We start from the raw sequence: 24,856 nt of genomic DNA, 5'->3' as shown, positions 1-24,856 counted from the left end.
TCATAAGTGTCACATGTATATTGTGGCTCAGCAGTTGCTGCATCGTATTTCTGAAAAATTTGACACAAACATGCAAAGACACAAACACATCTGCAATTGTAAAAAAAAAAAAATAACAAAAAATAAAAATGCTTTACTCTCTGTAATCTGCTTTGAAGATTTGGGCTCGTTTCATCATTCTCTCCAGCTCAGACCTTTTAAGTGTCTCTGAGCAACATGTGATGGTCTCTTGATCTCTCACACTTTTGTTCTCTGTATTTTCTGTCTGTCTGCTCTTCTTTTCTGAGACTGTCTTCTTTACATTTTTTTTTCCTGTGTCGTGAGTCATGCTTGTATTCATTTCTTTTTTCTTTTTTTTTTTATTTTGTCTTGCTAGACCAGCTGCGTCTGAATTTTAGTTTTTGTAGTCAATGATGGAAATAAATAATCATGTGAGAGGACACAGTATATGAAGTCAGTTGTTAAAACAATACATGACGTTTGGTAAACCACAATGCAGATATGTTGTACACAGTTAAGCCTGTGTAGTAATGTGTCCCCCATATGTCCCACAGGTGGCGGTACAGGCAGCCAGCAGACTATTCTCCATGAGGAGCAGTGGAAGATGCCGGCTCTGCCAGCACTACTGCTGTCGATTTATGTCGTCGTCCTGCTGCTGACTATGGCACCGCTCTCCTTCAGCCAGGCCAACACCCTCTCTGCCGTCCGGATGGGTGAGTACTGCGATTACTACAATGTATTTTTGTCACCATGCAGTACAAACTCAACCTTCTAACACTTAACATTTTTAGAGTTGTTTGCTTAAATTGAACTTTAACTTTAAAAAATAATTTCTATTTGTGCAGCTTCCTTATAATTTCAAGCAATTTAATCTTACTGACAATTGTTTTGTCTCAAAATATAGCCATAAATTACATTTTAAAGACCTTTTGCTTGGTTTTGTGGTTTTTATTTACAAAACAATGCAAGACAAAAATTGAATGACATGAAAGGCTGATGTTTAAGCTTGTGTGGAACAGGTATGTTGACCACAAAACATGTTTTTGGATAGCACCAAGGCAAGGCAAGTTTATTTGTTTGGCACATTTAATTTACAAGACCATTCAGTGCTTTACATAAGTGATTAAAAGCATTATAAAGGGGTGCAGAGGAAGCATTAAGGAATACGTCAAAACAAGCTTCGGAAAGAAATAAACTACATTAAATAAAGACAGAACAAGCTAGAATAAAAGATAGAATAATATAAAATACAAAAAATAAATGTTACAGTGTGAGGCATTAACAGGTGCTTTGTTAAAAGCCAGAGGCAAAAAGCAAAGTTCTTAACCTTGATTTAAAACAGCTGACAAATTCAGCACACTTGCCATTTTGGCTTGGCTGCATCTCCATGTTTAGTTCTGAGTTCAGCTGTGGCGCACATTTAAAACGGCTGGTGTTTTTATGTCTGCTAACTAGTGTGTGACGCGCTACGTAAAAAGTAACTGCTGCAACTTCATGTGGTTCTGGACATTATAGATGTCACTGTGCCATCAAACAGAGCGTGGAGTTTTAAGATCGGCAAGTTAACTAACGACAACTTTTCTCAAGTTTTAGACACTTTTAAGACTTTCACATGCAAATTAAATTTGCATGGTTAAATTATTTTGCTACTCACTTCAAAAGGAAACAAATTGCAGAGTGGAGAGGGACTTCAATAAATGGAAGAAAATAAATGCATTGAGATTATATAATGTACACGTTTTAATGGCTAAAACTTTAATGAAAGTAATATGTTTTCTTTATAAATTAATGTGGCAACCATGTCTCTAATTCACTGAACTCAGTGCAATTAAATATGGAGATTTTTTTTTCTTTCTTTTTTCCAGGCAGAAATACTAATAACCTACTGGATATACTGTATATTTCACCAAAATTACACAACTCATACAGTGTTTCCCTCCAAGTCATTGTTAAATGGATCAAGCTCAGGAACTAAAAGAATAATTTCCACTCTCTGCTGTGCAGCTAACTTTGGATTCAAATGCATGGGCTTGTTCCTGTTATTACATAATCAGCTTACAGTAACAATTATTTAAATGGATGGTTTTGCATACGTTTTGCATAGCCATTTCATTTTTATTTTCCATTTACCGGTATTTGTATTATAGCTCACCGGTTTCTTCTGCTGTGCATCAATGACACCATCCATTTCAGGCTCCATGGACCATGGACACACTTTTGATGAAATCAAGCCCAATCTTTTGGAAGAAGGGATTTGTTGTATAAAGATAATGAGCAAAGGTGCTTATATCAATAATCATGAATAAAAGGCAACTGTGATTTGTATGGCAATTAATCAGAATGTTTATTTAGACCTTCAAACAAAACTGTTTATCACCCATAAGGTAACTACATAATCAGCAAGAAGCGCTTTGACCCTCGAGATTTCTTTCAGCTTTCCACATATTTATTTCTCCTGAGGCAATGCCATTTTTTTTTCTCTGCACTGAGCCTTGTTATTTAGACTGTGTCTAAATCTATGAACATAAAACACACTGCAAAATGTAATTGTCAAAAGGCCAGATGTGACCAAAACACATCCAACACCCTCTTTTTTTTTCTCTTTTTAAATGCCAGATGAGGTTTCTGGACGGGCAGGTACAAACACCACAATTTTCCATTTGTCATTTAGAAAACAGATGGTAAACAAGACTGTCTGTAAAACATGACAATATAAAACAGACTTAACAAGGTAAGCCACAAAAAACACAGCATTTACAAAGTAAAAATAAATAAAAAAAATAATAAATAAAAAGACAGACGTAGCAACCATTGAAATGATATGAGAGCTAAAGTGGTCCAGTTCCAATACAGGCAGATGAATGGAACCTAAAGCCAATTTGTTAGTTCAATAAGCTTCCCAAGAGTGAAGCTAATTAAAAATTCGTCAAGAAACATGCAATCTCTTGACCTGAACACCTACAGAATCTTGGGATGATATTTGCCAACACCCAGTAAAGCTAATCCCATTATTTGGGTCTTAATGGAACGGCCATGATAGTGAAACCCACCTACAGCCTTTTAGAAAACCAGCAAGATGAAAAACCAAAAACAGAGCTTTCACTCTTATTTAGATCTGTACAGAAAGCAGAGAAAAGTTAGGTTGTTTGTAGCAGCTGCGCATGTAAGCCCCACTCGTCATCTTTTCTGTTTCCTTATCCAAGAAATGGTAAAGAAAAGAAGTACCCGTTGGCTGTGTACAGTAACACCTGCCATATTTATTTTTGTTACACCCTCCCAGCTGACTCATGTGCAAGAACACACTTAAGGAGTGGGCAGAGGGGAAGCATGAGAATGCTTTTAGTTTGCAGATGGAAACGCTGAAAGTGTGATCAGGTAGTTCATTATATTGCAACGATATCTGGAAGGCAAAGAAAGATCACACTCTGATTCCAGCCACTAAATATAGTCTGCTGCCACATCCTAAGCTGAACAGAAGAGGACATAAGCATCAAATATACTGACTGAAACACAGAGGAATGAGGAAAACAAGAGTTTTAGGACTTGACTATGGGCTGTAAGATGGATTGTTTTTTTGCAGTCTAATTTGTCCTTTCATATTCAAAGTTTCAGTGAACATTGAGCTGTAACACAGAAAGCAGAAACACCAGAAAACAAGAATAAAAATCAAAGTGAAAAGGCTGCTAAGTCTCAGTAATAAGCAGAAAGACTGCTGCTGCCAGGGTTTGTTCTGGATTTGATTTGTGTTTCTTAAATAATTAACGCCTCTTGGAGCAAAGCAGGAGGCAATTTATCTTGCCCTTCCTCAAAAAGACTGTTGTGGGTTTTTGCACTTTAGGGTAACACAAAGAAAGCCACATGGTTCATTTCATGTTTACAGTGTAACTCTTCGAAAACAGAAGAAAGACAGATGTTTTGAAACTGATACCTTTTTTTTTCTTTTTGTAAGACCTTGATGATTCCTTTCTCCATCAACGCTGTCTATCTTTCCAAATTTGGAGGACACAGAATTTCTACCCACATGTTCAGCGTTCTTTCTTCCAGAAAAAACAGTAAATAAAATGAAATAAAAAACAAAACAGAAATGGCTTTTTACTTTTTAGAAAATATGATTCTCTACCGAAAGTCAGATGAAATAATGGTTATTTCTTTCTAATATGGTCGTATTGTATCTAGAGAAACTATTTATTGTTTTCTGTGCTGTGATTTTCTCATTGAAAAGTGATGACTTACTGAGGTATGTTGTTTATTTTTATGCATCATTTGCTGTTTGCACATCACTGCACAAAATGGACTGTAGTGGGAATGACACATTGCCCTGTACTTTTACCCAAACTGTTGGGGTCATTTTAACATTAAAATTAGCAGATGTGAAGATGAACTGAAATTACGTTAAAGATGTAACTATGTTTGTACATAGATCCCTCAATTAGATACAATGTGCTATGAACCAATTATTTGATTGATTGTTCCATTAAGATCCAGTTGAATTAGATTTTACTGGACATTCTACACATTAATGCAAGACTTTTATGTTAAAGTCAAGATAACACATCAGGGCATCACTTCTGGTGCATGTTAAGTGAGCAGAGTCTGTAAACCATTTATACAAATAATCGTCCCGACTTCCAGATGAACGTCCCGATGGCAAAATGTGGCCAACGTTGGCAATGCACCATCTACTCTGATATCTGAAAATCATCTGGATTTTATTAGAAGGAAGTAACAATGGAGGGTGGCGAATCCGAGGATGCTAATGCAACACAAGCAACACCAACTCATGATTTCTGCACATTGATTGTGCATATTTTGGATATGTTTCATGCGTTCATGTGAGACCAGTGGTTTAAATACTGTGGTGGTATTTGATTCCACTGTTTTACAAGCTTAGTGGAAAAGCAGCCAACAAAAGTCATAAAACCTTTTCTTTGGCTCCTTACAAACTGCCAGTGTTTGTTGATAGTATTTTATTTATGATACCACAGGGCTTGTGCTGTTAGTATTCCAAATATCGTCTTTCACCAACATGTAATCCAAATTGGCATTTGTCATAAATAAAGAGCTACAGTTGGTTTTCAGAGTTTGTGTCATAACCATATACACTCGTTATTTTCACATGCTGTCAGAGAAAAATCTGTCTCAAAGCAGATTTTGCAACAACACGGCTGTCTGCATGACATCGCCAAAGCTCTTGTTGAATCAGAGTTTCTGTAATTTCAGCTTTCATCTTTGCTCTACAAGATGTTTCACATTGTACTTCTTGGAGTCTAGATGAAGAGATGTGGAGGTAGAGCTCAATATCTTCCTAGAAAGCACAGCACTCAGAGCAAATGAAGGAGGAAGAGGGGGAGTATGAAGATAAGACTGCAGAGTCCTCTTCAAGAGCTTCACTAGTGTTCAGACACTATCGCTGTTTGCACAGTATCTAATACTTTAGGTCACTGTGACCACACACACACGCAGTCCAAACACACATCAAGCAACAATTTTACCCTAAAATTTTATGGTTTACATTTGTTTAATGCTTCATCAGAGAGAAAGAGATTCACTCTGTTGTTGGTTATCAGCAATATGAAAAGTACTGATGTCCATCTTGCTGCTCATTAACGGGTAACAATCAAATGTCTGAAAAGTCAAGAAGTGTGATAGAGAGGACCAGGCTTGATTTCTTATCATCCCTAAGAGAGCCTGAAACTTTAACATGTCAAAGCAACAAGCATGAATCAGCAGTCCCACGCGCTCAGTGTGACTGATTAAGGGCGCAGGTTTGATTTTTTAAATTTGTGGGGACGTATATTCATATATATACAGTTTTCTATAAATATTTTTTCTTGTTTGATGTGTGAAGGCTTTTAAATTTTGTTTTCAATATGCATAACTTGTTTTTATGTACAGCACTTGTGTTGCTTTGTGCATGAAAAGTGCTCTATAAATAAAATTTGATTTGATGCGTTAAATGCATAAACGATTTTAACACAATTAATCAGATGAGGCAAATTTATTTGTGTAGGAAATTTCATGTACAAGACAATTAAGTGCTTTACATCAAACATTTAACATATTACACAGGGGTGCGGGAAGCAATAACAAGTGCATTAAAACAGACTTTAAAAGAAATAAAAGAAATGAAATAAAAACAGAAAGAAAAAAAAGCTAAAATAAAATAGATAAAATGTAAGAAATAAAGTTCCAGGGTGGGGAATTTAACAGCTGTTATGATAAAAGGCAGCTAATAGAAAAGTTTTAACCCTGATTTGAAACTGCTGAGAGTTTCAGCAGACCTGCAGTTTTCTGGGAGTTTTTTCCACATGTGAGGACCATAAAAGCTGAACGCCGCCTCTCCACGTTTAGTTCTGACTCTGGGAACAGAAAGTAGACCTGACCCTGATGACCTGGGTGATCTGGTTGATTCATAAATAACCAGAAGCATTCAGTGATTTGTAAACTAACAGCAGGATTTTGAAGTCAGTTCTTTGACAGACAGGAAGGCAGTGTAAATATCTGAGGACTGGAGTTATATGATCTACTTTCTTGGTCTTAGTGAGGACTCGAGCGGCATCGGTCTGGTCTAATTGCAGCTGTCTGATGGACTTTTTAGGGAGAGTTGTGAAGACAGCCTTACAGTAGTTCAGCCTACTAAAGATAAATGCATGGACAAGTTTTCTAAATCCTGCTGAGTCAACATTCCTTCAGTCCTCGATATGTTGTTTAAGTGATAATAGGCTGCCTTCACTATTGTCTTAAAATAACTATTAAAATTCAGGTCGGAGTCCATGACTACTCCCAGATTTCTGGTTTGGTTGTTACAGTAGTTTTGAACTTAGATGAATTACATAAATTAGTTACTGCCGTTAGTGCATTGCTTTTGACAGACCTAATTAAAACCTTATTTCTGTTTTACCATTAATCATTAATAGACTAAAATATTTGGGATCATTGATTTACTGAATTAGATTGCAATGACTAGCAACCACAAAACTGCTGACTTTCGCTAAACTCAGTAGCTAAATCCAATAGTGGATAACCCCATGTACCATTATGTGTATAATAGCTACTTAATTATAGCTGCAGTTTACAGACAAGGAACTAAATCCATAGGAAGATATTTGGAAGATGGGGACTGAGAGAAAACAGACCTGCTCTGAAAGAAAAATAGGTAGAAATTTGGTGTTTTTTTGTTGTTTTCATTCCTCCTTGTATTTTCTCCGTATTGTCTCCTGAGAGCTCTGTTGACTACCTTTCAAGAGTGAAAGAAGCCACATTCAAATTTAACATGAAATTTTGCAGTTTAAGCTTTTTTCTTTACCCTGTTGAGAAAATACCTGTCCTCCCACCTTCTTGAAACAAGATAGTGTGCATCAGTGTGGCACACTCTGGGTTTAACCTGGGACAGAAGGAAAAATCTTCTTTAATTAAGGAGAAAGAGGGTCTGCAGTGTAATTTAATGTAACTCCTGCATCCAGTGTATCTTTACAAAAAATTGACTAACCTGTTTTCTTGTCACACTCCATCTGTGAACTCTTGTAGTTGACATTATTTTATATGAAAGAGGAAGTGTTGACTCGGGGGACCGTAGGTAGGTCGACTGATTCAATGAGACAAGACAAAAGGGAAAATAAAAACAACAAATCACATCGGTGACTTGCAGTTGGGATCACAGCACTGCTGCAACCCTCTAGTGGCTGGTTTTCTTTCAGAGGCAAACAAGATAACTTTGCACTTGTGTTATTGAGTGTACATCAGAGTAAGTTCATGTTTTTACAGACATATTGATTTTTTTTCCCCCCAACCATGATTTCACATATTTTTATTTATTTATTTATTTATTTACGTGGAGCAATATGATGGGTTGGGAAGATGACTCCCTGAAGAATCACTTGGTCTTGCAGGTAAACAAGGTTGGAGTTGTGGCATCCAAGCTGTTATTTCTTATTGTATCTTATTATCCTGCTGAGTTTGAGCCCTGTCATAGATTTGTATTAAATCTTAATTAGTTTTCAAACAGGTAGAGCTGTGGCTTCAGTGGAAGGGATGCCATTCATTGGGCTGTTACCCACAATACGATGGCTTAACAGTTATTAGATGTGTTGCTCTGAGGATTGATTGTAATAATAAAAAACTAATGTGTAACTTTGGTTTAACATGAAATACTTAAAAAAATACATTACAATCAAAGTTGCTGTATCAAATTAACATTCCAACATCTGAAGCTCAGGGTTTGAAATAAGAATTTACTCCATAAATCATAAAAAAAAAACAAAAAAAACAAAAAAAAAAAACCTGCTATCCAAAGTGGGAAAAGTGTTTGTTTATTTAAAGCCCAAATCTTACAACCATCATGGAGTGACAAACTACCATTTACACACTGGCTCCTCTGTGGTTTGGAGATATCTAACAGTGAACATGAGCTAAACGATTCCTTCAGGGTGACTGATTGCACTGCCTGAAATAATTCATGGAAGTTTTTAGCAGCAGCTGAAGGACACTTATGATGCAGAAAAATTAATCATTGGTGTAATATTTATGATCCTGACTTGATTTCTAATTCTGAAAGACAAGGAAGAGTTTGTTTCCACTTTCTTTTGATCTTAAAGATTGTGCTGCCATAGTAGACATAAGGACAAAGGATGGACACTAAAACACGAGCAGCTGTAATATGCCATGGAGTCCACTGGAGAACCTATCTGAGATGGTCTTGACTGAAAGAGTCATGGGATTGTGTTCTACTTTGTTTAAATCACTTTGCTTTGGAATTGAGGGTGATGAAACGAAACTTGTTCTCAAGTAAACCCCAAGACTTAAAAATGGGTGAACACGAAATTAAACCCAATTGGATGGTTGGTTACACATATAAGCTTAGCAAAAAATAGGTACAGTTGTGTTTGATGAAATATTTCTTTTTGGTAACAATGCTTCTCTGCAATAAAACAATGTTAAAAAGCCCATTTATGTTCCTTTTAAATGGTGTCACATTGGTAAGAAAAATGCATTTGTGGGGTGAGTTGAGTATGTGGGTTGCACCCAAAAGCTATTTCAAGGATTCAAGGATTCAAGGATTCAAGGAACTTTATTGTCATACCAGCTCACATTTACATGTTTATGGTACGAAATTAGAACTGAGGTCCCGGTTTGAGCCATAAGAAGGAGGGCAATAAGTGAAATAAAATAAGACATGAAAAAAAAGTAGAAATATAGGCTAAATATAAATAGAATATAAGCTAAATACAATAGAATATAAACAGCAAAATTTTTTAAATAAAAATAACAGTAAACACTAAAGAGCCCAGTTTGCATGTGCAGCCTAGATAAATATGTGCAAGTATGTATGTGCATGAGGTAGTGGTAGTCCAAAGTATAACATTTCTGATATTAATATTAATGATATTGCACTTATATGGACAGCAGGTAAACATGTAAACATGTGGACAGGAACTCCCCTGGGGGGAGTAAAGTGTTTGCAGTGCAGGTCTGTTTGTCGGAGGGGGGGGTGGGGTGGGGGTGGGGGGTGGATTCAGTTGGGGTGGGGATGGGGGGGGTGGGGGCAGGGCAGCAGGGTTTGGGCTGGTGTTCAGAGGTGGGGAAGTAGGGTGGGGTCTACAGGGCATGGCAAGAGTTCAGCAGTCTGACAGCTTCAGGGAAGAAGCTGTTCCTGAACCTGGTGGTCTTGCTCCTTATGCATCTCAGCCGCCTGCCTGAGGGGAGGGGTTGGAAAAGTCCATGTGCTGGATGGGTGGAGTCCTTCATGATGCGGAGGGCCCTCCCCCTGCATCGTGCTGTTTAGAGGTCTGAGGTGGTGGGAAGGCTGCTCCCCATAGTCCTCTGTGCAGCCTTTACCACCCTCTGCAGAGCCCTCCTCTCAGCGGCGGTGCAGTTGCCGTGCCACACAGTGATGCAGGTGCAGAGGACGCTCTCCACCGCGCAGCGGTAGAAGCTCCTCAGGACAGCGCTCCCTAGTCCGGCTCGCCGCAGCTTCCTAAGGAAGTAGAGGCGCTGGTGTGCTTTCCTGACCAGCTGGGAAGTGTTGGTGTTCCAGGTGAGGTCCTCGGTTATGTGCACACCCAGGTACCTGTAGCTGGAGACCACCTCCACAGCTACTCCTCCGATGTGCAGGGGAGGAGTAGGGCGCTTATCCTTCCTGAAGTCCACCACCATCTCCTTGGTCTTCTTCACATTGATGCAGAGGTTATTTGCCAAATCTCTTCAGTCAGTGCCAAACAGCGTATTCTTCTATTCACCTTGTTTTTTGTTTTTATTAAATTGGACATATTGGCAACATAATTTATTCATTTAACAAACATAGGCCTCGGACGTATGTGAAGGAGACCTACACAACAGCATGGCACCTTCTCCTAATGCTTGCCACCAGCTTTATCACACACTGCTGTGGGATGGCATCCCATATTTCAACTAGCATTTGTCATCGCCCAGCCAAGTTGATTGTCTTTGTCACTGTGGCATGAACAGCACATCTCACAAGGGTTCAACAGTGTTCAGGTTCTGGACAGCAGGAAAGTCATTCCACTTTCAAATTCTAGAGGTAATCTCTGATCAGTATAATTCTGTGGTTGAGCCTTTTCATCTTGGAGGAGTATGGCCCCAGACTGTGGAGATATGGGAGTGACACTGGTTGCAGAATTCCATCTCAATATGTCTTTGCATCAAGATTGCCTCCAATTAGGACAAGCTTGATTTTCCTGTGAGCGTAATGTTGCCCCAAACCATCACACTGGCTCCTCCAAAAACCTTTATCATAACAATGCAGCAATCACCAAGTGTTTTTTTGTGTCCTTGCCACACTTTAACCCCATGTTCCATTTGCCATAAGCAGAATTTGGACTTATCAGTGAACATTATGTTCACATGTCCAGGATCCAGTGCATATGTAGCCAAAACCACCACAAATGGGCCTGACAGTGAAGGACAGTCATGGCAGTCAATAGCAGAATAAGCTGTTTGGCCTTGACAGAAAAGATTTGGTGTCCAACAAACTCAACTCTCTGCTAATCCCACAAATGGATTTTCGCTATAATGTGGCACCATTTAAAAGGGAAATAAATAGGCTTTCCAACTGTAAAAAATATATAGCTAGGAAGCAGTTTTACAACACATAACTAATCCACCAAACAGAATTTTTCTTACTTCCTGTGGTATTCTTATATACTGTGTATTTTGAAACTGTGTGAGTTGTACTTTCAATCTTTTATTTTAGAAACAAGTGTTTGACCTAAGAATAAATAGTTCAAGTGTAATAATTTATCTTCTTTGTAGTGTGATAATACAAAGGTCTGTCAATAATTGTCTACAGATAAAGTTATTGAAGAATATGTAGTGATAACACATGCACAAGTTTCCCCAAAAACTCTAATTGGTGGAGGGATTTACTGACCCAAAAGATGTTGTAGTCACACAGTATGAGACCTGTCACAAAAACACAAAGATTCTCTAATTACAGACACAGTCTCTGATCTCATCTACTGTAAGCTGTTTCTCCACATGACTATGAAACTGCTTTCATGTGATTGATAATTAGTGTTCATGTGAATAGATTGCTGCACATGGGGATTAATTTGTCCATAAATAAGACATTACAACAAGGACATAGCTTCTAAAGATATTGCTCATGTAAATATGATTTTCTCATTCACAAACAGTTATTTCTTCGTATGAAAAAGGCAGTTATCCTCATTGTCTAATTTTAACAAGCAAAAAAGCATTATGCACACACTGATGATCTTCCACAGTACTTCAAGAAAACATGTAACCTGTGCAATGCTTCAGTCAGAAGATTTTTCTTTTTCTTCTTGTTTTCTTTAAAGACTGACAGTCTACTTCAGATGAAGAAGTTGTAAAACAAAGACCAGGCAGATTAATGTGTTCTCAATCAGACAGGTACTCATCAACCTGTTACCAGACAGATAAATGCATGCAACTGCAAACCCGCTTTCACAAACCCCTGGGATGTTTTGGCTGGTAAAGCTTACTGTTGTGCATGAGTAAACATTTTTCCAAATGAATGAAGAAAAAATGGAAGGAGGATACATAATTTTTGTTTTACATCTGCACAATTTCTTCACTTGGGTTACGGTCCCAATCAGACCTGCACTGTTTACATGAAACCTGAAAAAGTTAATCCAGTTTTGATCTTTACGTAATTACATGCATCATACAGTTGAACGGAATAATTCATTTTTACATGGCCAGAATTGTGCTGCTTCCTGATTTCCCTGAAACAACTGTAGAAGAAGAAATGCTGATTTTTCAATCAATAGGTTTAGGGTGGTAATCTGCGCTGTTTCATGTCAGTCTTTTCCTAGTCTTGGGTCTGCGACAATACCAAACGTGTTTGATATTAACACAAGTCACAGTGACAAAACACAATCAACAACCAATAGTTGAGCTCTGACAAAAGCAGAAACAGAAATTCTGACTGTCTGAACAACGAAAAAAATGGATGGAAAAAAACAAAAAAACAATAGATGTTGTAGGTGGACTGTCCAGAAAGAGAAACGGATGCTCACAATCACACAAATTAAAAAAAGCATGTATTATAACTTAAAAACACACAGAGTATCCCAGTTTCATTGCTGTGTTTAATTCACGTAAAAGATAGTAGGTTCTTCTATGTGTCTCACAATAAGCCTTGTTCATTTGTCTGCCTACAAATTTGAAAATACTACAAATATGAACAGTGTTCTTCTACAAGGTTAAATGTGTCTTCTTATTTCACATCTTAGAAATGTCATAACACCCTTCACAGATTAAACAAAATTTGTAACCATATAACAGTTTATGTGGGAAATTGTCAATCAGAACATAAATATATCTATTGCATTCAGGTCATAAGTATGGCATTTAAACCATATTTTCCCATGAGTTTAATTTATTCCATAAAATGTTTTTCCAACAGATTATACCTTGTCAAAATGATCTTTAGTAAACTATTGATAAAATGGCCTTCTCATAGCAGCCAAGCCCTATTATTGTTCAGTGGTTTTCTAATTATGACATCCTGGGTTCATTGTTGTAAACTTTGTGAAGCTTTACATATTTTCTTAATAACTTAACTTTTTTTGAAAGGTAAATATGGTCTTCTAATTCTTTAATATGGATACAGTGAATTATTTCAACCTTTTTCACACTGATGACCTTGAGAAACTGTTGAAGAAAATCTTAAAAATGTACAGTATTAAAATAGGCAGGTGTAGTGTATTGTGGTATTATTGTGAAGGCTAAGCGGAAGAGGCAGTACTTCCGGTATAGCCATCGAGTGAAGGCTAATTAAAGGATTGTCTCACTGCTGATGAAAACTCGGCCCTCTTGTCAACTCATTGGTAGAAAACCAAACATAACAGCAGGTACTAATTTCCCACTTTCCTAATTAATTAGGTACTGTTCCACACATTTTCTTCATACCTTTCTTTTTAGGGTCTTTTCCTGCGTGTTCTGCGTGTCTTTTCCTTTGTTGGATCAAAATATGACAAACTAATCAGCCCCCACATGTTCTTCTCACTCACCCCATATGAAGGGTCTCATTGTTGCTTAAGCATACTAGCACACTGTTAGTAAGTAAATGATTAAAGATAAGAGATATTTAATATGATTACCAGAGTAAGAATATAAATTAAAATAAGTAGCACACTTAAGTAATTCATTGATGAGTATCCCAATAAATTTATTTACAAAATTCTTTTGCTTTAGTTTTCATAAGTCTTGTACTATTATGTTGTTCCACAAGTGCTTCAAGTGCATCATGCCATGACTGCACTGGTAGTAAACACATGGTACCCACTGAAACCCTGTTGATCAATAAAACTCAAATTTCACCTTGAAATACTGTTTGTTCATATACTCTTGCCACTACTAGATAAGTGGCCTTTAGCACAATTTCTTAGCACATATTTAAGCTGAATAAAATAAAATAAAAAAAAAAATCTGAAAGGTTTTTAAACTCTTCTGCAATTATGAAATTGATAATACACATTCTTGTGGTTATCTCTTCTTCCTTTCACTTATTTTGTCACCTGGCAGCTGCTAAGATCTTATGAAAACTAATGTGCCTCTTGACGTTTGCCGGACGTTTGGTTTCCTGCAACAACAGCAGGTAATTCTGGCATCAAGAAACCATCACAGAGCAAGCCAAACCTGCATTTGATTGCTGGCAGTTTCCCATCATGACTGGAGTCCTTCAGTTGCTAAAACCTTTTCAAGCAGTCCTTTATATTTAACAACCACTGAGTCATGAACCTTGAAATTTTGGTGAAAGCTTTGGGTGTTAAAGTGGAACAAAATTTAATTTTCCAGTACTGGAAAAGAGAAAAGCAGCTGAAAAGGAACATTCACACACCTGAACATGATCAAAATCAATTTTTGGTTAAATTCAAATAAGATGCCAAAAGGCTGACATTGCGGTAAAAATGAATGAATAAATGAATAAATGAATGAATGAATGAATGAATCCATCCATCCATCCATCCCCAAAATCCTGCTGCAAGAAATAAGGGATTATGAGCTCCAAATGTTGATCAATCAGTTCTTCTACATTCATTTCTCCAAATTCTTTTTTTCTTTATAAATACAAAAATACATTCTGAAGTTATTTTAAAGAGTTACTGTATATCTGAAGTAAAAGCCCTAAAAGGCATTTGTACTTTAAATGCTTCTGACACCCAGTCACAGAACTCCGAATTCAGCCTTTCTCCTTTCTTCCCCATTGTATCACTTCTTAAGGTCAAAGTGTGGCACCTGCTTTTTTTGCTGGAACTCTACTTACCAGAAAGAAATTACATGAAAGAATTGTATGATCCATTGTGTGTATGTGTATGCATGTGTCATATTTAACCGTGTGTGCGCGCACAGCCCTTGGCTGGTATTAATGGAAGAGTGAAAGGTGAGCCATTACAAACCACCAGGCGACCAGGTTGCCATGGCAGCGTGCATGTAAGTGCTTGCCAGACTTTCTGAAGCTTTACAAGTTGAAGGCAACAGGGATTTAAACTCTGTGCCATCTGGGTTCAGAGAAGTACAGGCAAAAAAAAAATAAAAAAAAAAAGTCTTAGCTGAGGAGAGCTGAACTTTTATGTCCAACATTAAATCTCTGCATTTATTAAAGTTAAATTTTCCTCCGTGGGAAGACATGAGGGCGAAAATGAGAGGTACTGATAGCAGAGCCGTGTTCGGGCTCCGCTGTGAATCATGAAGGGAAGTCACAGAGAAGCTCTATGATACAGTTCCAGCCGAGTTTGTTAGCGCTTACAAATGATCCAACCTGAGATGCAAACAAAATGAGTTGGGAAAAAGAAATGAAAGCACAAGCAGAGGTGGTAAAGAGAGGCATAAAGGAGATTGTGAAAACAAACAAAGCAAAGATGGCAAACAGACTGGTGGAAATGGAAATTAGAAGCAAAACAACAGAGAAATAATTGGGCAAAGCGATAGAAAACAAAAGAGAGGAACAGTAATGAGTACATGGCAAGTGTTTAAAAGGATGTGTTTTCTTTTTAATCTGACAACATTTGAGTATTAAAGACAAGAATTTGTTTTCGTAACTTATGAAGACAAAAGATATGAATGGATAAAGGAAGAGAATCTCCTACAAAAATACCCCTGTGGATCTTTTTATCATGCAGTTATTATGAGCTTCATTCACATTGAAAAATATGCAGCCTCTTGAGATCGACAAGAAAATGTGAATTATTTAAAAGTCAGAGAGTTGGTGGGTTTTCACATCTGCTTGGCTTTGATCAGCAAGATTACACCGTGTTGTGTGTAGGTTTGAAATTACGACTAGTGTTGAAGAACAAATGCAAACACTGGAAACAGACAGTTTGGGTCGGCAGGAACACATCCAGCATCACCACACTGAAAACTGGGGCCCCTCAAGGATATGTGCTGAGCCTCCTCCTCTTCACTTCTGACCCACGACTGAACACCGTTGCACAGCTCCAACCTCATTGTTGCTGCAGATGACACGACTGTGGTGGGTCTCATCAAAACTGATGATGAGATAGACTACAGGAGCGAGGTGAACCGCCTGGCCTTGTGGTGTGAACACAACAATCTCTCTCTGAACGTGCAGAAGAAGAAGGAGATTGTTGTGGACTTCAGGAGAACACACCCCCAGCATGTACCTCTGACCACCAATGGTGCTATGGTGGAGAGATTGAGTAGCACCAAGTTCCTTGGTATGCAAGTCACAGGAGACTTCTCCTGGACCATCAACACCAAATCACTGGCCAAGAAAGCCAACCAGCACCCCTACTTCCCCCGCAAACTATGGAAAGCTAGAGTCCCAGCCCCCATCATGTGCACCTTCTACAGAGGCACCATCGAGACCAGTGGCATCACTGTGTGGTACAGCACCTGCTCCACGTCCTGCAGGAAGAACCTCCAACACATCGTGAGAGCAGCTGAGAACATTGTCAACGCCTCTCTCCCCGCCCTGCAAAACACCTACACCTCTCGCCTCACCTGTAAAGCACTCTGCATGGCAAGAGACCCCACCCACCTGTCACACAGCTTCTTCAGGCTGCTGCCGTCAGGAAGGAGACTGCGGAGCCTGCAGGCCAGGACCAGCAGACTGAGGGACAGCCTTGTCTACCAGGGTGTCAGGATGCTGAACTCTCTCCCTACACTACCTCCCTTTCACACACACACACACACACACACACACACACCCTTGACTCTGACACCCCCTATCAACACTTGAACTTTTTACACCCTCAGTTTGACACCCTCAGGAACAAGAACAGAGCCACTTTAATCACGTTAACCAGACCATAAGCAAATTCAGTCTTCTGTTTTTGTACTATAACTAGAAACAAATTAACTGCAATTTGCCTTGTCTATTTATTATCATGTTTTGTTTGTTTTGTTTATTGGCTTACACTCTGGTATTTCATGCACCAAGGTTTGAGAGAACCATAATTTCAATTCTCTGTCCCGTGACAATGAATCTGACTTAAACTTTGACTTTGAAAATGTGGAATGAGCTCTTATGTGGTTGTTAACTTTTATCCCCACTACTTTAAGAGTTCATCATGGTGCTAAGGGACCAACAAAAACAGTCTTTTTCCAAAAATATTAATAAATTCAACACTGCGCTTTTCTGGAAAGAATGAAAAAGCTACAACTGTTTCGGGTGAAACGTCAGGCTGAAAATATACTGGTTGAAAAACAAGGAAGAATGTGGCCAGAAAACAACAGCAGCCTCCATCAAACTCCCCCCCGTGTGTTTGAGCAGCATCTGGAGGCTGTCCTGGAGTGGGTCCTCGTGGTGTGTAGTTACAAAAAACAAACACCCCCCTCTCCTATTACTACTTTTGCCTGCCATGATTCATATTGCAGATCTGCTGAGAACCAGGATTGACAAAAACTGCTCTTTAAATTCAAAAGTTTTGCATCATTGTTGTGATGAGTATTCAATTCTGTTCCGCTTTATTGGTAAAGCGCCAAGTCACAACAAAGTCATCTCAAGGCAATTTACAGATATAATCAATTTAAGCCAATGCATTGTGATCCAACTAAACAAATCTACATTAGTAGATTGTCATGGCTAAATGCCACAGGGAGATGACTGTCAGGATGTGGGGAAGCTACAGCATGCAGTTCACATCTATGACATCAGCTCTAACAACTCAACATTTGAGCATAAATTAAGCTTTTGTTAGGAAAGTGGTCTCTGTACATGAGTAATTGATAATTAATAACTCAGCAAAATGCTAATGGTTTTTGGACACTAATCTTTCAACGGAGTTTTGAATTACAGTGTATTAACTCTGATTTCTTCATTGTTGTGTATCATAGGTTTCTGTCAGCTTTGTTTATTGAAACTGTTTTATTTGTTTTTTTGTGTACATTTTTTGTCTTGCTGCTTTACTTTTTGTGATTTCAGCCTTTGGGGCTATTTTATGAAAAATTGCATGCAAAAATAAGCCCACCTTATTTCTGGTAAGTTTTATGCGTTATTTCTTCATTTTATTTTTATTTTTATTTTTTTTTTTTATTTTTAATTGAGTGCATTATTTTGACATATTTAAATCCTCCACATCCTTCTGAAGGTGTGAAGGCAAATTTGCTATCAGATGCCAAATTGAGATAGAAGCTACTTCCAAATAATCACTTTGCAACCCAGCTGTTCTGTTTACACACTGCCCCATGAAAACACAGCATAAGCTCATAACGAGGGGAGCGAACTCACCTGTATCATTTGGCCATCACTATAATTAAAAACACTCTTCTTTACCCTTTTTTGTCCTTCAGCTGCCATTTTGGATGACCAGTCTTCATGTGGTCGTGGCGAGCGTCTGGCGCTGGCTCTGGCGAGGGAGAACATCAACAATCAGATGGAGGGTTCCTCCCAAGCAAAAGTGGAGGTGGATGTTTATGAGCTTCAGAAGGATTCCCAGTTTGATACTACTGATACCAGTAAGTCTGCACCCTCGTTTTGTCCTCATGTGGTGGTAATTAACCACCAAAACATGCCAGCCAAGGTTACCTTCAGTAAAGCACTTTATCAGGAAGTGGTTCAGAGTAATGACACATCAAACTTTATTAAACAAAGCCAGTCAGTCAACAGTGCAGCAGGATCAAGTAAATCTTTCATGGTCATTAAATACATATATGATTGCCACAATTAAAAAACAAGGAGGAAACTACTCTTCAAATAGGGTTACAATGAGAGCTGAAGGTGCTGATGGCCATGCATTGTTTTTTTACAGAAATTATGTAGCAATAGAAACCTTTACAATACTGTAATATGTTTCATAACCACATATGATTGCTTTCATTATGTAACAACTACAGTAAGTCACTTATACCTATTCCCATAGTATGATGCAGAAATATAAAAACTATGGAAAAGTACTTTCAAATAAGCCTATTTATATTTTTTTTTACTTGAACAAAAAGTCCCAATTGTAAATAAGTTCACCTAAAGGTTATTTTCTTTGTTTATTTATTTGTTACATGGGGTCATAAGAGGTCAAAGTTAAGGAAACAAACCATTTCTAATGGGAAAAACTGAGTTTAATGTTCCAATAAAAAAGCAAAGGAAATTGGACAATTTGTATTGTAAATCTTGAAGACGCCACTAACAACTCTCTTAAGCTACATTCACATCACAATTTTTTCTAAATTATTAATAAATTGTTCCACCATGTGATGAGAGTCTTCTAAAAAGACAATAGTTAAGATCATCTACGTTTACATCTATGTCTACATCATGCTTGTTAATTTTGATTGTATTGTTGCCATTTTTATTTTTTGAATGCTTTGAAAGTTAATATCTTGTTGTATGAATCAGTCTTTAGGATCTCAGTTTTTCATTCCAAGCATGTCAAATACTGATGTTTTCTTTGGAGGGAGGCCTTGACATCTTTGTCTCTATATGTTATTGAATTTCCCTTTGGGATTAATAAAGTATTTTTCATTTCATTTCATTTCATTATTCTCTAGTGATTACTGTAAGGCAAGCCCAAAGCTGGCTGGAGGAGAATGAATGGAGATAGCGATAGTTTGTTGGACAATGGCTTTTAACTTAAGATTTTACTTTTTTCTGATGCCAAATGATGCCGTGTTTATTAATTTTATCAAAAAGCAGCATAGGGTGCTTTTACAGTAAGCACAGTTCGAATGAAACACATATAAAGTAAAAAAACAGACATCTATAATAAAGAAATGTACAAACAAGACATCTAAACACAAAACTATTTCAATGATATGGCCTGTTATTGTGACTACAAATCAGATGAAAATCTTAATGACTTAGAAGTATAAATCTTGTTTTATTATTTGTGGCATTAAAAATGTTTTTTCTTTTTTTAAATTCACAATCTTGTCCTATATATATATATATATATATATATATATATTATATATATATATATATAGTCTAGTAGCTGTTTCAGGTAACCTGTCAGAAATCAGATCATCATAGACTGTAAAACTAAATTGGGGATGGATTTACATAGTCTCAGAGGGAGTGTTGTTTAAATGCACTTAATTGTACACATTGCAGGTTTTAGGTGTGTAATTAACTGTTTTCAGATGACAAGCGGGACATTATTGAAGAAGCCAAACAGAAGCAAGGACAGATGGATTGTGACAGTATTTTACTGATTTAGAGTGTTGAGCGTCAGTGTGAAGCGAGGTCAAAGTGACCTAAGAGCTTGCAGCATTCAGGCGAGCAGCTGCTCCTGATGTTTATTGATTATGAACTGCCATCAGCACAGGAAGCGACTTCCCAAAGGACAAGCATTTAGGTTTTCTCTCACAGCAGAGCACACATGTACACATGGGCTGTTGGTAGATCAAGTTCCAAAGCGCTGAGCATGTTTGTGGTTTTTATTCTCATAAATAGTACATTTCATTAATTTAGATTTGATACTTTTTGTGGTATCAAATCCATTTTAGATTTGTTATGTTATTTATGATTATTATTTTTAACAATTTATGACAATTTCTTCTTCGTCTTCTTCTTCTTCTTCTTCTCCTTCTTCTTCTTCTTCTTATTGTTATTATTATTATTATTATTATTATTATTATTATTATTATTATTATTATTATTATTTTATTATTACTATATATCACCCCTCCATCCCGAACAACAAAAATGAAATCCTGTTCTGCCTCCTATTTTCTCTCCCCAACTAGTCCTTTTTATGAGACTTATTTAATGAACAGCTGACTGAGGTGCTGAGAAAGTATGAGAATGTATATGTTGCAATATCAGCATACCTCTTTGATATCTTCACATGGATGATGGATCGCCACCTTCACCTAAATCTGTTCAAGACCGACGTTATTGTCTTTCCACCCAATCCTTCCTTAACTCCACAGATAAGTGTGCAGCTTAACTCTATCATGCTTGGGCCCACGTCTTCTACCAAGAATCTCGGTGTCATGGTAAACAACTAGCTGACCTTTAAGTTCCACATTCCCTCGGTTGGCCAGTCTTGCCTATTTGCTCTCTACGACATCAGGAGGATCAGAACCTACCTGACTGAACACACTGAACAGCTCCTGGTCCAGGCTCTGGACATTTCATGCATTGACTACTGCAACTCCTTACTGACAAGCCTGCCTGCATGCTCAGTTAAATTTCTGCAGATGATTCAGAATGCAGCAGCATGTCTGGTCTTCAGCCAGATCAAAAGAGCTCATGTTACTCCGCTGCTCTCCACTAGCTTTCAGTTGCAGCGCGGATCATAATCCAAGTACTGCTGCTGGCTTACAAAACAATAACCAAAACGGCTCCTGTCTACCTTCACTCCTTAATCCAGAGCTACACTCACTCGTGCATTATGCTCTACCAGTAAAAGACGCCTAGTGCTCCCACCACATCATGGCGTGAAATCAGTAGTTACTCCTTTCCTCTGTTGTTCCCCGGTGGTGAAAGGATTTACCAAACTCTGTCCGATCCACAGAGTCCTAATCCACTTTTAAGAGCAAGCTAAAGACTCACCTGTTTAAGGAGAATTTCCGCATTTAGCTTAACTCTTCTACTCGTCGGAATGAGTTAGAAGGATTTGTCCAGCTCTTTGGCACAACTCAGCACTGAATAAGCTGTGTGCACTTATGCCCAAGATGATATTGTGTGATGAAATTGTGATCTTGTAATTAAACAAGCACTGCACGACAGCACCTGTGTCCAGCTGGACTCACAGCAGTCTGAATACCACTTAATTATGATGTCCCCTCCTGTTTGATTTCTTGCTAGTGTTGTTCTTACTTTCAGAATAGAGTAGAATTATGGGGGAGCAAATGGGAACTTAACTCCACTGACAAGCAGATAAGCTCCCCTGAATACATTCACCTGAGAGACTACTTTCAGGATAAATTGACTTTTATTTTCATAAAGTGTGTGTATTAATTTATTACATTTAATTTTACAATTGACACAGGCAACCGGTTCCATTTCTTTCAGCACCATGAAGAGCAATATTGTTTGTGTGATGTGTGCTGTGAGTCACTTTAATGGTTACCACTTCATTTTCATGCTTTTTGTGGTTGTTAAAATAACTTTCTGTCTCTGTATAAGATATTTCTGATTGAATAAACTGCATATAGTAGTAGCAGAATAGTTTTGGTAGTAAGCTCGTTTTTGACCATGCTGCCATGCACTGATATGCATGTGCATTTAATATGCAAAGTCACGGATTTAAGGCTCCCCCAAAAGCCCCATTGGAACCCTGCCTAAGGTGGCTGACTCAGCATGGCTCTATGGCTTCACACTCTGTTATAAACAGCTTGATATAGAGATAAAGTGTTCTGAAAAGAAGAAAAGAAAAGAGGGAAGAGAAGAGAATAGCTCAGGTATATAAAAAATACAAATGCTTGTTACAGCTGCCACTCATGGATGACACCTGAGGCCTATTCCATATGCAAATGTCAGCTGGCAGCGACCTGCTCGGAGTGGCTACCCTGGATAGTTCTCCGACTCCTTCCCTTGGATTGGTTACCACCCAGCCAATCCCTGCATCACCAGCACCCCAGAAATAAAGCCGGCTGTGTGTGTTCCGTCAGGGGGGGGAACTTTGTGACACAGATGGTTTCACCCTCGGCTTATCGGACTTTGTGGTGGCTTTATTACTTAGTGGTTGTGTGCTCTGTGTCTTGGTGGTGGCATCTTTAGCCTTGATAGTCCCTAGTATATTAGGTTTGTTTTACTTTGGTTTTGGGACAATAGTCGTGTTGTGTTTTGGTTTAGCAAAATATTGGAACCCCTTTTATTGTGGAGATACATCGGCCTTCTTGGCTGCTCTTAGTTTCTTTGTTTTGGATAAGCTTTTTGTTCCTTTTTCACTGAATACCGCTAGAATGTGTTGGGCTAGTTCAGTTTGAACACTTTTTTTTGTTTTACATTGTTCATAGATTACTAGGACTGCTTTTTAGTTAGTTCTTTGTTTAATGCACCGATCCTTTTGGTTTTTCCCTTCTGGATATTCTGAGTTTTGGTTCACCGGCTGAGTTCTGAATTAGCAGGATTATCTCCAGTTGTTGTTTTGTTTGAGCAGTTCCTCTAACCCCAACATGAGCTGGTTACCTCCTTTGCAGGTTTTGTATGTTTCTGGTTTTTCCAATAAAACTGATTGCTTATCCAAGTCCACCTGCCTCCCTCTCACACTTCTTTTGTTACACTCATCATACCCCTATGTTGTAACAATGCTGGAGAGTGGCACAGCCTTGTATTTGAGATATTTATTATGGTGACAAATGAGCACAGAACTACTTCAGGTTAAAGAAAGAGATAATGATGATTACTATTTAATATCAAACTGATGACATGTTGCCAAGAAAAATGTCACATATCTTGATAGAAAACTGATATTTGAAGACAAAAGATTAAATCATATTTTTTGGTAAAAAAGATGCAAAACATGTCATAGTTGTGAAGTAAAAAGCTCATTAAATGCCTTTGCAGCCTTTGAACAGCAAATTACCCAGTCTTCTACTGAGAAAGATTAATACATGAAATTAGCCATGAGTAATCTGACTCTTGAGAGGACAGCTTGGATAGGCTACTAGTAGAATTAATATGTGCTTACTGGTTATTGTAGTTTAGTAAACACACATGAACATACACATGAGGTTCACACAAGGTTATTTTCTTTTTCCCTCCACTGGGTTCTTGCTCATAGTTTGCAAACATAACCTGGCAAAGCGAAGAAAAAAAATGAAATAAAGAAGCACATAAATACATATAAAATAAAAGAAAATGCTAAACATTGTAAAAGCATAGATCCACTTAAATACAGTTAACATAGAAATGGCAAGAGTAGAAAAAGAATGTATGAAGGTAGTATTAACAGGAAAGAAGAGAGAAGAAATGTGTATGCACGTGTATACATGCATGTACGTGTTCTGGAGTCAAATTGCCACAGAGTTTTATAAAGTTAATCAATTTTTATTTAAACATTTCACAGAAGTGTTGCTAGTTTTTTTTTTTTTTTTTTTTTGCATTGCAGCTTTAGATGCTTTAATAAATAAGTAAACACTGGTTAATCAATATCTACCTCTTAGTGACTCATATGGGAGGCAGTGACATTTGGGAGAAACAGGTCGAAAACTTACTCACGCAAGAACTTTTTGAGGACTGCAAGCTGGTGTGAACAACATAGCAGGTCCTGTCCAGAATCAGACACTAATGACAAAGAAAAGTAGCAGAATCAGCACGCTGTTGTAACTGAAGTGAAATATTAGACCTTAGTTTAATTTCATTTTCTTTTTGGAACATTAGAGCTGTCATTTATTTTGTTTCCTCTACACCTAAGTCACGTCAGTGGGTCATTGAAATGAGACTCCTGGGCGATATGTTCCTGTCTTACAAAAATAATAAAAAAAAGAAATCTAGAGTAAATTAAATTCCTATAATAAACATTTTTTGTGTAATTTTCTCTCTCAGTGTGTCAGATCCTGCCAAAAGGTGTGGTTTCAGTGATCGGTCCAGCGTCTAGCCCTGCGTCTGGGTCAACCATCAGTCACATCTGTGGTGAAAAGGAGGTGAGTCACATCTGCTTCTGAGCTAAGGGCAGAAATGCCAAAATCTCCTGTTCATGGTTCAAGTAACATCGCAATTGTTTTTTCTACATTTATACCAGATATCAGATAAATTTTTAATCTGTCATAAATTTGGCTCGTCCAGTAGGATGGAAAATGACTTCTTCATAATGGCAAATAAAGGAGTTTCTCACTGAAGAACAGTGAGAAAAATTAAAAAAGGAAAATGACTTCACCTGTGTGTCCTTGTAGAAAATGATGACATGGATGAGATGCATCATTTTACAAAGCTTCTTCTCCATCTTTCTCCTACACACATATTCAAAGATTGTAAAGTGCTTCATGGAAACCTCAGGGACTT

General features: G+C 37.8%; 1 protein-coding gene across 3 annotated transcripts in view; it reads left to right on the top strand.

Moving 5' to 3' along the window:
- The first annotated feature begins 604 nt into the window (after positions 1-604).
- LOC121628201 (glutamate receptor ionotropic, kainate 5-like) overlaps positions 605-24,856 on the top strand; it is a 104,458-nt gene continuing 80,206 nt past the window's right edge. For all 3 annotated transcript variants that reach the window (XM_041967162.1, XM_041967163.1, XM_041967161.1), the window contains exons 1-3: positions 605-713; positions 18,259-18,423; positions 24,401-24,498. In XM_041967162.1, coding sequence (XP_041823096.1) covers positions 605-713; positions 18,259-18,423; positions 24,401-24,498 — 372 coding nt within the window. The remainder of the gene's footprint in view (positions 714-18,258; positions 18,424-24,400; positions 24,499-24,856) is intronic.

This window comes from Melanotaenia boesemani, chromosome 17, assembly GCF_017639745.1.
Source record: "Melanotaenia boesemani isolate fMelBoe1 chromosome 17, fMelBoe1.pri, whole genome shotgun sequence".
Classification (NCBI taxonomy): domain Eukaryota; kingdom Metazoa; phylum Chordata; class Actinopteri; order Atheriniformes; family Melanotaeniidae; genus Melanotaenia; species Melanotaenia boesemani.
Note: the sequence above shows the minus strand (reverse complement) of the source record. Positions and strands in the feature narration are given on the sequence as shown.